This window comes from Aplysia californica, unplaced genomic scaffold, assembly GCF_000002075.1.
Source record: "Aplysia californica isolate F4 #8 unplaced genomic scaffold, AplCal3.0 scaffold00273, whole genome shotgun sequence".
NCBI classification, from domain to species: Eukaryota; Metazoa; Mollusca; class Gastropoda; order Aplysiida; family Aplysiidae; genus Aplysia; species Aplysia californica.
The window spans coordinates 330782-347728 of record NW_004797543.1 but is presented as its reverse complement, the minus strand read 5'-3'; the positions used below and the strand labels follow the sequence as shown (position 1 = coordinate 347728).

Genomic DNA, 16947 nt, shown 5'->3' with positions numbered 1-16947 from the left:
GTGAATTTTAAATAAAAGGTATTTTGTCAGTTTACGGCAGAGTACTGATACAAATAAAATATCTACACACAGGTATTGTCAAGTCTGATTTTTTTTTTTCTTCTCTAGAGACTGAGCGCTGTGTTTGGAATCCTGTTCCTGATTGGGCGCTTTATGTATGCTCAAGGGTACTATACATTTGGTGAGTCAGTCATCTGTCTCCGTGTTGCTCTTGTGTTTTAGTCGAGCTCTCTTGTGTCTGTAGTTTGTACTGGGATTGGTACTTAGTTGTAATGTGGGTGGGGGGGGATGCTAAAGATATTTTCCCCCACCAGGGCAGTGCTACTGATGAATTGTCTTTTGACCATTCCCAAATGAGGGATATTAACATGTTCTTATGCACAGTAGAATTGTAAATTGGCTGATTTTCAATGTCAGGCTCATGCATGTACTGTGCTGGAATAACAGAGGGGTTACTGCTGCTTTTTCTTTCCTCATCCTATCGTCACTTTTCCTCTACTTCTTTTGTATGTTTGACACTCTCTTGTGACTGGCTATTTCCAGGGTGCCTTGACAGTCAAAGCAGACTTTGTGCTGTTGAGGCTAGAGAGGTGAACAGAGTAAGCCTGATTCCCCGTTTGGACTTCTCTGACCCCTTGGCGCTCATATGACCTTATGCAGTTGTGAGCGCCGTATAAACCTTACTAAAACTAAAAACTAAAATTGTTCCTCTTTTGTAACACCTCTAATCTTCGGCACTCGTATGATCGAATGTGTTGCAAGGGCTGTAAAACTCTATACTAAAACTTAAGGCTGATGTTGCACAGATAAACAGATGCCTATGATGTATGTGGAAAACAAAAGGATAAAAAGAATGCAGCGTCTATTCAGTAGTTGTGCTGAATTGTAAGAATAAAGAAACATTGATTGTAATTCTGTGCTCTTTGTCTTGTGCCATCAGACTTTGAGTTTGTGTTTGGAATATTTTGGAAATGTTTCCATTCATTTTACTCTGATTATTTTTTCAGATCCAAGCAAGCGCAACAGAGGAGCCATCGCTTACATTGGCTTTTTTGGTTTATTTTTTAACACTATCTATTTCGCTCTGAATCTGCTTGGTGTTGTCTAAGTTGTTCTGCTGCGCCCATGGCAGTTACTTTGTTGGTGGATTGATTACTGTCATGGTGTTCAACTTCTTTTTTTCTTTTTTTTTTTGTTGTATTTGTGGGTTTTTTTACTTAGAGTATATTCTTATGGCAGCTGTCAGACAGTTGTCATCTATGCCTAGCTAGAATAGTTTATTATTAATACAATTTTTTTCTCTACCTATGTATCCTATATGCAAAGTGAACATTATGTTCTTCTGTTTCTAACATGAATCAAAATTGATAGTTTATGCTCACTGTGTCTACAAAACTATTTTATGGACCTAAACAGCTAGGAGAATAAGTATGAAATAGTCATCCTGACCTTGAAAGTGAATAGTTTCACTCTGTTGTGAAAAGAACTTCTCCAAAGAACAAATAATTTTGGGGGATTTTGTGTTTCGAAGCTAGAAAAGAAAGGAAAAAAGTATTTGTTTTCTGCATGTTGCAGTTTTCTTTTGTCTTCTTGTCTCTAAAATCCTGCAGTACTTTTTGTTTGAAAAGGCTTGATTTCATAATGTGGCCTAGCCTTTCTGTATCTACTTACAAGGGCTAACGTATGACTCTTAATTTTTGAGTGAAATATACCTGTTTACAAAAGACCTGTTTTTGCTTTCTTATGCTGCTGAGCTCTGGAAAAAAAATTTCTGTATTTGAAATTTAATTAGACTCTTATTTAAAACTTAATTCATGGAAGGGATTGAACGGAACCATCAAATCACATGTGAATTCCGTTTGTGTACTGTATACTCCTTTACTGTAATTTAGTTATTATGTCGTTCATGCTTGGTAGGTTTCATATTTTAACAAAGCATTTTTGTGTATTAGGTTGGTGATCTAAGTAATAATTTACCTCTGCCTCGTATTCAAAATTTCCCTATGTGTGGTGTTCTTTATGCCCGTGTTTTGTTGTCAAAGCGGCTGTGTCATTTTTGTGACCTTTTGGCACTTGAATTCTTCGCTAAATAAATATTGCCTCAAGGCCATGACCTTCGCTGTCTGTCCATTGCCCGGTTGACTGTAATGTTTCTCTTCCCCCGAACTTTGACCTGTATAGTTCTAATAATCGGAATTTAATTTAAACAATTAACACAAGTATTATTTACCTTGATATTTTTTTGATTAAAAAAAATATTTTATTAAAATTTTGCTTTGTGTGTTAAGTTCCATTTTGAGTTGACATTAAAGATGGTTCCAGTAGGGAACGGGATAGCAGGTGCCCACATCCCTCGTGACTCATCAGAGCAGAGGAAGATAGGACTAACGCTAACCTATTTTTTAAAAACCTCAACTAACAAAAGCATGTCTTCTCAATAATCATTTACATAAAACACTATCCCACATCATCACTTATCACCACCATCATATCTAAAATCATATTTGCTCTCAGATGCTTGACATACATCTATAATTATCTTGAATATCTATCTGTAACAATTACATGTTATAACAATAATTATGCAGTGCGTGTCGCTTTCAACGAGGTTGCCGGGACCGGCTTGTTGTTTTCGTTGGATCCGACCTCTCGTTATACGTGACTAAGGCTAAAGAAAAGAAAGGACACATGTTATTATACTTTATTTACACAATGTACCAATACCAGTAATTATACAGTTGTTCCCCCTAATGACGAAAATCTCAAACAGCATCAGTGTCGCGAGTTTGAGCTGTTTTCTGACGGTCATTTCTGCATTGTATTTTTTTACCGGAACACTTTTCACACTTCTCGTATGGAAACATACCCTCTCACATCTAGGCCTAGATCTACATAAAGTGAAGGCGGGAGCTTGGATGTTCTGATCAGGGGTAGAGAAGAAAATTGAAAAAAATGAAGGTCTCGATCTAGACCTACCCATCCAGAGTTCATCCAGTTTCCCACAGCCCCAAGGAGGTTATACAGTTGTTTTATGCTCCCTGCACAGCCTGCATAGCGTTCCCATCCACCCACTCCCATTCCTACCGTTGGCTGAACCTCACCCATCCTCTTGGCTTTGGACCCATATTAGGAGGCACACTAGATCTACCAATACAATGTGTTAAGAATCGAGGATGGGCCTTGTGCTTCGCGTGAGATGGAGAGAAAGGAGAACAAAAATTCGCTTTTGGGGCCCCTAATTGCTTTTATTTGGTTATCGCAACCTCGTTGAAAGCAACTTCTGTCTGTTTGCAACATCGTTTGAGCCGATTTACATTTACAAAAAGATACAGAGAAAAAAAAAATCGGGGATTAACGATTATCTCGTTGAACCAACTTCTCGTTGAATGTGACCTCGTTGAATGCGACACCCACTGTATACGTAATACACTATTGGACACTGTCATACGCACATTTTTCTACAAATCAGATGGCGTCAATATAATAATAGAAATGGACAAGGGACCCAAAAAAAAACGAAAGTTTTATTGTGGGTGATTGGCAGGTGCTCTGGTGTGGTTTGCTTCATCTTTCACAGCAAACATCTGTCGTCCTCCTCTCTCCTCCCTCATTTTTGTGTTCGTTTCTTCTTTTGTAACTCCTCTAATCGTCAGCACTCCTATGATCTTATTGTGTTGCAAGTGCCATAAAACTCTTACCAAAACAAATCTTTGCAATATCTGTGACCCATTTGTGTTGCAAGTGCTGCAAAACACTTTCTCTAAGTTTGGTCAACCTCTCAATTTTATGTTGTGGATAGGGTAGGTAACAACCAAAGGAATGATTTGGAGGAGATAATTGAGTTTTCTCCCCTTACTTACAAGATTTCAAACTTTTGGGGGCGAATGGTTGGCGGGTGTTCTACTGCGGTTCGTTCCTTCTTTCCTATTCTATCAAACATATTCTGTCATCCTTATTTCTCCTCCTTCTTTTCTTTGTATGTTACTCACCGGTAACACCTCTAATCTTCGGCTCTTATATAATCTATTTGTGTTGCTAGTGCAACAGACAGAAACAACAGAGGGAAAGTAAAGAAGTAGGACCTACCAGTAGCACCCTCCAACAACCCACAGTACGGTCTCTTCTGTCTCTCAAGTGACTTTTAATATTATATACATGTATTATATGAGTATGCTGGTCAAGTCTGTCCTAACTTCTCCGTGCTACTATTGTAGATTGTCTTAGACTGTCTCAGTCTTTCTCGGCGAACTAAGAGTGGGTGTATGACATGTGCTTTGGTGTAGTTTGCTCCCACTTTGGTATCAAACATCTATATTCCGTTTTATTGTCAAATTTCGGATTAGAAATTGTTTGGGATGGAAATTGTGTCCTTTTCATGTTGAGTATAGATTTTCTGTCATCCTTATCCCTCCCCCTTCTTTTATAAATGTGCAAGTTACTCTCTGGTAACACCTCTTATCCTCGGCACTTATACTTATATGACCTATTTTTGTTGTAAGTGCCGTAAAACCCTTGCTAAAACTATAAACAAATTTTGTTCGTGGGCTGCCTGAACGTGGTGTAGAAATTCTTGGCGAACTATGGCCGTCATGGTACAGCTAGTTGATCTCTGTCTTCAACTCCACTCCCAAAGTGCCTGCGTGAACTGGGCGTAGTGTGGATACAGCTCCATGGCCTGGAAGACACTGTGCCTGGACCACAGTTTAAGTGCCGTTCTAGTGAGAGTTGTACGGTACTTGCAACACAGTTAGGTCTTAAAAGTGCCGGAGATTAGAGATGTTACTAGTACTAGAGAGTAACTTGCTATACAAAGAAAAGGAGAAGGAGAGATGAGAACGATAGATATTTGAAAGGAAAGAAGGAGAGTACCACTCCAGATCATAGATTGAGCGTCGTTCTAAGAATGGTTTTACGGCCTTTGAAACACAATCAGGTCATATAAGTGCCAAAGACTAGGGGTTGTCACTAGAGAGTAACATACAAAGAAAAAGAGGAAAGATGAAAACAACAGACGTTTGATAGGAAAGAAGGAGAAAACCACACTAGAGCATTGTTTCAGCGTCATTCAACAAAAAGAGTTTTACGGCATTTGCAACACAATTGAGAGTAACTTACAAAGAAAAGAAGGACGAGGGATAAGAACGTTAGATATTTGATAGGACAACAAAAAAAAAGGAGCAAACCACTCCAGAGCACAGATTGAGTGTCACCGCAACAAACAGTTTCTGCCATGTCCGCACTCACGTCTCACTCCGACCCGACAATATGGCGGACGTCTTGATCTTCCGATCAGCCTGTAAACAAATTTAACCAGTTTTGATTGGTCGGCGCGGCCCTGCCAAGAGCGAGTCCGCAGACAGACACTAAGCTCGAGATTGTCATCTGTTTTCTTTTGTCCACACGGGCTGGTCAGAACGGCTGCGACTCGGCCGGCGCATTGTCCACCCGTGACAGGGTGTGAGCCGCCATTATTTGCTCGGGAAATTGCCGGTTATTATCATCATTAATATACGCATTCTCCACGACCACGGGGCCCGGATGCAGGTCGCGATATTTGAGCCCTGGGCGCGCGGAGTTTGCTCGTGGGGCGGGGCGCGACAAAAGCAGAGGGGGGGGGGCTTCCTTCACTCCAGCCAGATTTGTATCTATTTCTAATCCTTGGTTCCATTCAGCTTCTCAGTCTCTCAGACTTTTTCTCATTAATATGGTGTTCCTACACGTTTCTTCATCTTATATTATTTGAGATTGAAGGCTTTGAGTTTTTTGGGGCTTTTTTTCTCCCTCGTCTCCTGTTTCATTTGTGCGTGAGTGGATGATTCTGAGAGGCTTATATGACCTTAAGAAGTTGCGAGCGCCGTAAAACACTTACCCCCCCCCCCCCCCCAAAAATATAAAATAAAAAGTGAGCGGTGTTTGTGGTGTAGCTGTTAGGCGTTTCCTTCATCGTCGCAAGTAGAAGACTTGGGTTCGATTCGTTTGTGGGGAGAATGTTTATCGAGTATCACCGGGCTTTCTGATGGGATGTTGTATCTCTTTAAACCCGGGGTTGGTCCTGACAGGCAGGGTCGAAGCCTGCTTTCTAAAGGATCTAAATTGTATCATTTTTTTTAGGGGGTGGGGGCGTATGGAAGGGAGGGGGGGAAGGTGGTGAAAACACAAACGACAGAGAATTTTCTTCTCTAAAATTGTCTTCTGTCACATCCTTTCCTGCTCTCTAGCAATGTTCTGTAGTCTACTTTCGTCTTCACTGTCTCCCCCCACCCCCTCATCTCATTTGCCCCCACCTCTGGGCTCCAGACTCTTTCTGCAGCCTCTCAACTGCTACTCCTTGGCTGCTTCTTACTGCTGTCTTTCAGCCACACCCCTGATCTTATGGTCGGTAAGATTTACGGTACACCTAGTCTTCTCGGACGAGGGAGAAAAATCTCGAAGCAAAATTCAAAATTCCCTACCAATTAAAATTGTTTGGTGTGTTTCCGCGCATTCATATTATTATGACCTGGTGCTGTTTTGATCGCAGTCTGAGTAAAGCACTTCCCAAAAAAACACCAACAAACAAACGCGCACACACATGCACACACACACATGCACACCCACACACTCACTCACACACACAAACACACACACACACACAACTGTTGGTACCAGCGTGTGTAGTTTAGCGTTTGGACGCTTGGACGTGGCGGGCAGAGAATATGAGTAAGACGTCAGCCCGGGTCTGCCCTGACAGACAGCGTCGAAGAAGCCTGCCTCCTAAGTGATCTAAACTGTGACGATGGGGTCGTGAAACACCTACAAACAAACAAACATGCATACATACAGACAGACAGACAAACAATACTTACATACAAACAAACAATAAAAAACATACATACAAACAAACACTTAAAAAAAACTAACAGTAAAAAACAAACAAACATACATACATACAAACAAACAAACAATAAGAAACAAACAAACTAACAAGCAAACAAAGAAGCAAACAAAAACAAACACATTAATGAACATTACTCCAACAAACAAAAGTATTCGTGGTCTACCCTACCTTTCTGTGATGGTTTCCCGGGCAAGTTTTAGCTTTAGTAAGACTAACAGTTTTACGGCGCTCACAACTGCATAAGGTCATATTATATGAGCGCAGCTTGGGGCTGGGGGGGGGGGGCAGGGGGCAAGTTTTGCTGGAACTGTAACTGTAACATTTTTAATCAGTGAGCTGTAAATGTAATGAGGAACTAGCGTTAGAACAGAGCAATTCCCTTGCCTGCTTATTAGCAGAGTAGAGAGCAGCAATTTACAGCTAGGCCGTGGTCATTGGCTGCCCAACTCGCTCATTTTGGTCAAAGGTCTGCGGCGTGGGGTTTGACACAACAGTCAGCAGGCGGTCACCGCGAACTGGTGTGTGGTTGTCTTGTTGGCGCTCACAACTGCATAAGGTCATAATATGAGCGCGCGGGACACATTACACATTTTCATTTTGGTAGGAATTAATTTTGAATTTTTCCCGGATGGACGCGAAGCCTATTCTTATCGATTTTAGGACCACTAAGAGATCTTTAACTTGCGCAACTTGCACACTGGACCCCCAAGATTTTTCGCCGTTATTCGAGAAGACCAGGCATTAGATTTTACCCACCCAAAGATCAGGGGTGGTGCTGAAAGACAGCAGTAAGAAGGAGCCAATGAGTAGTAGTAGAAAGGCTGCCGAAAAAGTCAGGAGCCCAGAGGAGGGGGCAAAAGAGATATGGGGGTGGGGGTAGAAAGTGGAGACGAAAGCAGACGACAAGACATTGTTATGGAGCAGGAAAAGAGGTGAAAGGAGAACATTTTAGAGAACAAAATTGTCTGTCGCTGTCCGGATTCGAACCCAGGACCTATTGAATGAGAGGCGAACACCTTAACCTCTAGACCACGAGAGACCCCTCAACTGGTGTGTGGTTGTCTGTACTGTTGATTGTTACAAACTACGATTTCCATTTCGTCGGCAAGCTGTTGAAATTTGCTAAGCCCCGAAAACAAAATTTTGCAGGAGAGAGAGAAGAAAACTGTTTCATTCTTCGAATTATTGTACCAACAATAATATGTATTTTTTCTCTTTATTTTCATGACATTTAGAATATCCCTTTTTACAAAATATTTCTTGAGCACATGCTAACAATACCTGACACTGTGATTTTTTAGACATCAAAATCGTGGGCTTATTACATTTTAACAGCTGGCTGATGAATGTTGTTGTTGTTGTTGTTGTTGTTGTTGTTGCTGTTTTTTCTGTTGTTGTTGTTGTTGTTGTTGTTGTTGTTGTTATGGCTTTTTTACACTTTGACGAAAAGACGTTGTACTGGAGACAAAACAGAAAAAAGAAGAGGTAGACAAAGTGGAAGTTACTACAGAAGCATAATCAGAAATGAGGCAATCACCAAGGGCCTGGATGTACCGAGGTTAAAGGAAGTGGCCAGGGACATACACGCGTGACGTCGACTGCTCTCTGCCTCGTATACTTGACGGTACAGAGAGAGAGTAAGAAGGTGCTTTGACGTAAACTAAACTGCAAGTAACATTTATATATATATATATATATATACAATTGCATTCAGTAGCGGCTCGTGGTTTATAGAACTGACCGGCCGCCATTCACGTCGACTATTCCTTTCCTTCACAACACACACACACACACACACACACACACACACACACACACACACACACACACACACACACACACACACACATTCTCTCTCTCTCTCTCTCTCTCTCCTTATGTTATACCCATACTTTCCCATCCCCACCCCCTCTCCCACTCACACACACACACACACACACACACACACACACACACACACACACACACACACACACACACCACTGTAAACATTATAATATACTGTGAAAGAGCTAAAATATGCGGTAGTGTCAAGAAACAATATTATGAATAACGTATGATGGAAGTTACTGAGATTAATAGAAACTGACTTGATCGGCACAGAAAAAAACGCTACTAGGCCAGAAAACAAACTGGAAGTGAGAGGCAATAAACTGCTGGTCCTGGCCTTCAGTACTTTACTCGTACTTTCTACACCCCCACACAAAATATCGACGTGCACTGGACCCATTAAATATATGTAATAAGAACTGTCCTGTATGATGACAAAAAGTTAATTGATACTGTACCAGTGACGCTGTCCCAAGCAGACCAAGTCTACAATCAGATAGTATACAAAGCTGGACAAAGTTAGCACACCACAGTTTCCGATCATTATATCATCAATTTTTTTTCTTCAACGCACTTCTCACTTCTCAGAACGGAACACTGTGTTGTAACAAAGTGGGGAAGTGTGTCAAATGCTATTTATAGAACTTGGTGTCTAGCTGGGATGATGTTGGAAAAGGGGAGGGAAGGGAGGGGGTAGGCCTGGTCTCTGACAGCCGAGTGCCTATCGCTCCTCGTTAATATTCTCCTTATATTATATCTTCACTAGACAATTCCTCCTTCCGCCGGCCAGACTCCTATGGACCAGGTAAGTTACTAGAGGGCAGAAAACGATGAGTAAATGTCAAACAGGAACTATAGGTGGCTAGAAAGTCAATAAACAAAAAAGATTAGTGCCATGCTAACAATAAATGTTCTGGTAGTAATTAGAGAAAGGCTGAAGGGTAAATACCTGTTTTGCTGATAAAATAATACATGTGTCTGTGCTGCTCAAGACAGTCTCAATCTTAATTTTGTAAGCTACAAATAGGCCAATTTGGCAATTTAAAGGGATGCCCTCTATTCCTTCTCAGGGCTGTCGATGGATTTGTCCATGGGACTGACGTCATCGCTAGGCCAAAGCCCGCCGTGTTTGGCCTCGTACGTAGTAGCCTACGAAGTTCCGCGAAGTGACGGCTTGATGGGAGGGGAGACGATTTAAAGTTACGAGCCGGCGCGATAACAAACGTGAAGGAATGAGGCTCTGTCGCGACAAATAAACAGCAGTGAATCCCACTTCACTATTTGAGCGCCTTCAAATCGGCAAGGTGCTTTTTGAATGTTGATACAAGTTTGTTTGGATTTACTTTAAAAAACTGAATGAAAATCATCATCAGCAATAAATCTCATGTCAACAGTCCAGCTGAAAAAAATCTGACCGGCATTAACAAACCGCCTCTGATTGCATTACGAGACAAACAAAAATGGAAAGGAGAAAAATTCGATTCGTCGTTCATGGAAAAAGCCACCTGACCTTATGAAGGAAATTCTCGAAGGCATAATGTGGGTCCAAAGGACTAAGGATGGAAAACGCACAAAGTGGAGTGGTAACTTAAGGACGCGGACTGGCCTAAGTAATAGTAATATTAATAGTATGACAGAATGAGAGCCTGATGGCAGCTAGTAAATACAGACAATGGCAGGTCATTGTACGTCAAACTCTGAGCCAAAGATGACGCCTATCTATCTATCTATCTATCTATCTATCTATCTATCTATCTATCTATCTATCTATTTATCTATCTATATATCTATCTATCTATGAGTCCGTGCTCGGACCACTCTTATACACACTATATACAAAGCCCTTTGGTTCAATAATTAGGAAGCACGACGTTAACTACCACATGTACGCGGACGACACTCAGCTGTACAAGTCTGTTTTACCAACAAATTTCAATTGTTTAGTTACCAGTATGGAAAAGTGTATTATGGATGTAAAAAAATCAATGATATCAAACAGACTTAAAATGAATGATGGTAAGACCGAAGTTCTGTTTTGCAATGCCAAACCAGGGATATTGCTTTGCAATTTTGACCTGAAAAGGCGAAAAATCTAGGCGTTTATTTTGACTGCAAACTCTCTATGCACCATCATATAAACCATCTATGTAAGGTAATATGCAGAATAGGACAAATGTCAACATATCTTAGTGTAGATTCCATCAAAACCCTCATCTCTTCTTTTGTCCTTTCACGTCTAGACTACTGCAATTCTTTGTTTGGAAACCTTCCTACTGAAGCGTTAAATAGATTACAGCGACTCCAGAACCAAGCTGCTCGCAAAATTTTAAAGAAATCTCTCAAAGAGCATATAACACCAATGCTAATTCAAGTACATTGGCTCCCGGTGAAAGCACGAATTCAGTATAAAATAATTGTTCTTTGTTTTAAGTGCGTCAACAACATTGCACCATCATATCTTTGTGACATGGTCATCGAATATAATAATATACCATCTCGGCCTTTAAGATCGGCGACGAAAAGACTTTTAAGACCTGTCCAAAGCAAAAGTCAGAGACTCTGAGGGAGAGCTTTTTCACACCACGCCCCCTCCTTGTGGAACGCTTTACCAGCTCATCTACGGGAGTCCACCACTTTATCAAAATTTTAATCAGCACTTAAAACGCATTTGTTTCAGTCCAGCTTCAATCTGTAATTTCCGACATTCCCAATACAAATATTATTATGTTCTCTCAGTATCTATTATGTTCTCTCAGTATCGTTTATTCATGCTGTTCTGTAAGAAATTTATGACTGTGTGAATTCATCAATGTGTGCGAGGGTGTCTGGGTAAGTTTTGTGGGATTTTCTTTACTCAGGGATGTACTGGAAAGAGAGAGGGGGGGGGGGGGCAGAGAGAGATAGATAGAGAGAGAGAGAGAGAGAGAGAGAGAGAGAGAGAGAGAGAGAGAGAGAGAGAGACAAACAGACAGACAGACAGACAGACAGACAGACAGATAAACAGACGGACAGACAGACAGACAGACAGACAGAGTGAGACTAGTGAGAGAGAGAGAGTAAAAATACCGACTTTAAAAAATACAAAACGAGAAAAACATACAACGGCTCCAGCATGTTGGTGGTGCATGACTGTAGGCGGAAACCTCATGGGCTTGTCCGCGCCTACAGACCACAAGAAAAGATTAGTGCTGAGAATAACTGAGAAGCAAATATCTCTTAATTAGCTCAGAATAGAAGTAAGTTAAGCAAATTATCCGTATGAGCAGAGTCTCCGTTTGCTAAATGTGCATAATATTTATTTTTTGTGTGTGTGAATGTGTTTATGTATATATCATATCATAATAATTTTCTCAACCTAAAGCAGGCAAATCAGTTTTTCTGTTTGTATTGTATTGACTGACATTTTAAAGAAGAATTTAAGATAAAACAACAACCTGCAACTACAACAACAACAAACAAACAGTCGAGGAAGCGTCATAAGTTCTGCAGAATTCCTATAGGCCTGATTTGTAGAGAGATAAAGAGAACAGCGGCTTAAAACTCCCTTCCCCTGGGGAAAGTTATTGTCCCAGTCATCACGCTCATAGCAAGGTAGCTTTAGTCATTTTTGCTGTTGTTTTGGTTTGTTTTGTTTTGCTTTGCTTTTTTTGCTTTGTTTGTTGTTGTTTTGGGTTTTTTTGTTTTGCTTTTGTTTTGCTTTGCTTTGTTTTGTTTTGTTTTGCTTTGCTTTGTTTTGCTTTATTTTTCTTTTCTTTGTTTTGTTTTGCTTTGTTTTGTTTTGCTTTGTTTTGCTTTTGTATTGCTTTTGTTTTGCTTTGTTTTGTTTTGCTTTGCTTTGTTTTGCTTTATTTTTCTTTTCTTTGTTTTGTTTTGCTTTGCTTTGCTTTGCTTTTGCTTTGTTTTGATTTATTCTGTTTTTTCGTGTTTTGAGGAAAATATCTAAGGAAAAAAACTTCAGGTCTGTTTTTCGAACTAAATGAAACTTTAAAAATGTCTTAATAGGTGAAGTTTTGTAGCCTACCCGAAACAAAAGTCTGCCATTTTGAGGGGGAAAAAAATTGATCTAGTACTAGTAGCCAAAAGAGGCATTTGTATAGTGCAAATAACAACAATCCTATTTCCAAAAAAATGTGGGAGGGGGTGGGGGGGGGGGACTCAGGCGAGACTGACATGTTACTGTGCCGAACGGAGTGCTTTGCGGTGTCCCTAGTTGACCTCCTGGTCATATCAGGTATAGAAGACTGACCACAAACAACACTCCCTTTTGTAAAGTGTTTTGGCTTCGCGAAGGATCGTAAAAATAGAGCAGTACCGTAGAAAATATAAGTGGTTATAATCGCCTTATAAGAAACAGACTGAGGCGGATTTTGGGTTTTCTTCTTTGCAATAATAAGGTAATGTTCGTGCATATATATATGTGGAGAGTTTGCTAACGTGAAGGGTGTACGTAGGGACGCTCACATCTCACCCCAGCATACATCTACCCCCCTCCCCCTCCCTTTTTCCCATTGACACAATATACATACGTAACAACAACAACAACACACACACACACACACACACACACACACACACACACACACACACACACACACACACACACACACACACACACACACATACATAGTGGACATATATATATATATATATATATATATATATCTATCTATCTATCTATATATATATATATATATATATATATATATAATATAATATACATTTGTCAGGCCTATTCTGTACACAGCGTCTAAAAAAGGGTCCCACTTAAAGGACAATAACTCGGTGATCAGCTCACTAATTTTAACAAAACAAAAAAACGAAATTGAACCATGGGGACATTATGTTTATGAACACCGTTGAGAAATATCAAGTTTATAAAATGTCAACCCAAATTGGGTAAAACGCTAAATTTCACTTCTTCAGAATGTTCAGCTACAGGGGTGTGGTCGACCCGTTCTAGTTTCAGAAGAAAAGAAATTAACCGGTAAAACCGGGACAGTCGCATCAGATGGCTATCTCACCGTGCTGAGAAAGTTGTGGAGAAGTTTGGGAAGGAGAATGTGTTAAAATGTTGAAGAGCCCTGATTCCAGTAAGATGGGGCAACACCCCAAATGTCTAGAAAGGCCTTTGTGTGATTGCAAGAAAGGTTTGGGGAAATCCTTATAAGCCAGAAGTTTACAAATGAATGGTCACCACTTTCCTCCAAACCTTGAGCCCTTTCCTTTATTAGCCTATCATTGGGGGTTTTTGACAGACAGGAGAGTATACGGAATGGTTATTCCACGGTAACTATAACAACGAGTGGCGACAACGAGAAATTTGGCCTATACTTTTTTTTACAGAAATACATGTAACACTGTCATTCAATATCATTTAAATTACTTCAACTTTAAAAACGTGCAATCGGGATATTTCAAAGACATAGTATTAAGAATTATATTAAACGCTGTCATTTGGGAAAAAAAGGTACTTTATGTAAATTCTGTCACTTTTTTTAGTTTCGATAACTGACGGGACCAAGGGGGTATTTTTCTGTCCCGTCAGTTACCGAAACTAAAGAAGTCACAGAATTTGCGTAAAGTACGTTTTTTTTCAAACGACTGCATTTAATACGATTCTCAATAATATGTCTTTTAAATGTTTTGATCATTTAAAGTTGAAATAAATTAATTGATACTGAATTATAGTGCTCTCATTGTAAGAAAGTATAGTCCAAATGTCTGGTCAGTTACCGTGGAATAGTCCGGAAACAAGCCAGAAACGATGGAACTGTTGGAACTCTATGTTGACCCGGACGTACAAAGAAATATATCGCGAGGTTTTTCCAAATCTCCAATGTCTCATCCATTCAAGCTTGTATGGAGAAAAATGGTCAACAATTTAAATAGCCATCACTTCCCTGAGTATACTTGGCAACATACAGGTATTCTTGCATTTATTTGTTCTTCAGTGCACAAATAGTGGATATTCCAAATAGAACAGTATGGCTGATTTTCAAGAAGTTGCATAGCTTTGCGTTCCACTCAATTTTGGTTGAAACTTGTTTTAAAAAAGAACAACAACAGCAACAGCAACAATAACAGCAACAACAACAACAGCCACAACAACAACAACAACAACAATAAAACTTATATTTTTTCGAACAAGGTGATTGTCCTTTTTTTTGTTATTGGCAGATGTAATGTCCTCCTAGTTGAATTTCAATTCCTCAAAGTTTCGTTGAAATTAGTCAAAAGATGACCTAGTTATTGCCCTATAAATGGGTCCTTACTTTTGACACCTGGCGTATATATGTATAATAACTTACGCACACACGCATACACGCACGTATAGATTTGCTTACATACGCAGTCGCTTTTGACTCTCTTCCCCCTCCCTTTTTCTGACCCCCCCCCCTCTCCAACTTCTCCCCAGAAAGCGCACTAGGGGCGGGGCGGGGGGGGGGGGGGCGGTTCTCGTACCTCCCTGCCAAACATTCCACAGTCCACTCTCTTAAGCATACCCACCAATTTTTCTTTATCTTAGTATTCTCTTAGTCACTTTTGTAATCTGCTCAACCATTCACCTAAAGACGCATTCCGAATAACTCTTCCTTGTCCAAATAGCAATTACACCTACCACCCTCTCTCCGGGCCCAAAGTGTCGTTCCGAGACTCGAGTTCTTCAAAGACAAACAAAAAACATGTTTTCGCCAACGACCTCCACAGCGGTGCACTCAACTGCACACGTAGACTGTGTCCGCCACTAATTCAAATCATCTAAAGTAATTTTCTCCGACAACTCAGTCGGAACAGACGTTTGGGACGACGAAGTCAGAGCTCCAGCTTATTATGCTTATGTGAGCTCGTGCAAGACAGGGGTGCGGTAGTTTTGTGTGTGGGGGTGCTTGTGTGTGTGTGTGTGTGCGTGTGTGCGCGCGCGCGCGTGTGTGTGTGTGTGTGTGTGTGTGTGTGTGTGTGTGTGTGTATGTGTGTGTGTTTGGGCCCTTCTCGGCACAACTGCTTTTTCACAAAGTCCCAATACTAAAAGCATTTTGACTCTCTCTCGATCTCTCTCTCTCTTTCTCTCTCTCTCTTTCTCTCTCTCCCTCCCTCTCTCTCTCTCTCTCTCTCTCTCTCTCTCTCTCTCTCTCTCTGAGTGTGTGTGTGTGTGTGTGTGTATGTGTGTGTAAGTGTGTGTGTGTTTCTATCTCTATGTGTGTGTGTGTGTTTATGTGTGTTTGGGTCTTTCTCGATCCAACTGCCTTTTCACCTAGTCCTCAAACAATGGCGTTGTGTGTGTGGAGGGGTTCTCGTCAATCTTTTTGCTAACTACGTGATTGTTTGGTCTTTGTCTTTCTGGGGGTGGGGTAGTGGTCAATTTCACAATCTGGAAGAAAAACAGAATTGTATAATTTAAAACGGAAGGCATTGATGGATTGTATAAAATTTTCAGCCTTTTCAGTAAGAGTGGACTAAAATGAGTCAATAGATACTTGAATGGAAACATAACATCTTGCTCTCTCTGGAAAGATAAAAGGCAAACGAGGCAGAAGAAGACCTATATAAACTTATTTGGAAAACCTGTGCAGTTGGGTGACGGGGAAACACCAGGGTGATGTGGGATTTTTGAGAGTATCCGGGCGGAGAAATGAATGGCGAGCCATGATCGCTGATGTCTGTTTCAGTTCTGGCACATTATGGTGATTTACAAAACGGTTTTTGTTTTCAATTGTCTTTTTTTTAAAATTGAGTTATGCACATTTAGTGGCACCGGGTTGCCTTAGCTGCCCTATCACAATGACTACCTCGGAGCACCCGCCCGGCGTCCACAGAATGAAGTGTTGAGTTAAGCCCTGGAGATTTCTCCAGACTGTGAGAGCTCTGAAAAGCCCAAGTTGCCCGTGTCGTAGTCGTAGTCATAGTGTCTGACAAAATTACCAATCAACCCTGGTTATTGTATGGTACAGTATGGTGTGATTTTATAATAATAGTATTTACTTTACTTTTACTTTTTCAAACTTTGTTGCCTTTAAGCGTCGGGGCGAGATGTAGTTTTCTATGGCAGGCCAGTTCTGCAGCTCTTTCAGTTGGGATGTTATAATTTCCAAGGGTTCCCTTGACTCCCTCTGCCCATCTTATAATAATAATATTGTGGTAAAAGTGTACTTTCACTCTCCGTTTAGAAATTAGTTGATCTTGTACACACAGTCAGTGTCTCCTGTCTCCTTTCTCAAATATTTTAAAAATAGGGGGATCAA

At 40.6% G+C, this 16947-nt stretch overlaps 1 protein-coding gene across 1 annotated transcript; it reads left to right on the top strand.

Moving 5' to 3' along the window:
- Positions 1 to 108: 108 nt before the first annotated feature.
- LOC101847350 (microsomal glutathione S-transferase 3) lies at positions 109 to 2269 on the top strand (the record flags this gene model as incomplete). Its single annotated transcript, XM_013084124.2, is given in 2 exon segments — positions 109 to 181; positions 1008 to 2269. Coding segments are annotated over 2 exon segments (174 nt in total), but the record flags the coding sequence as incomplete, so codon positions are not given.
- Between the last annotated feature and the right edge of the window lie 14678 nt (positions 2270 to 16947).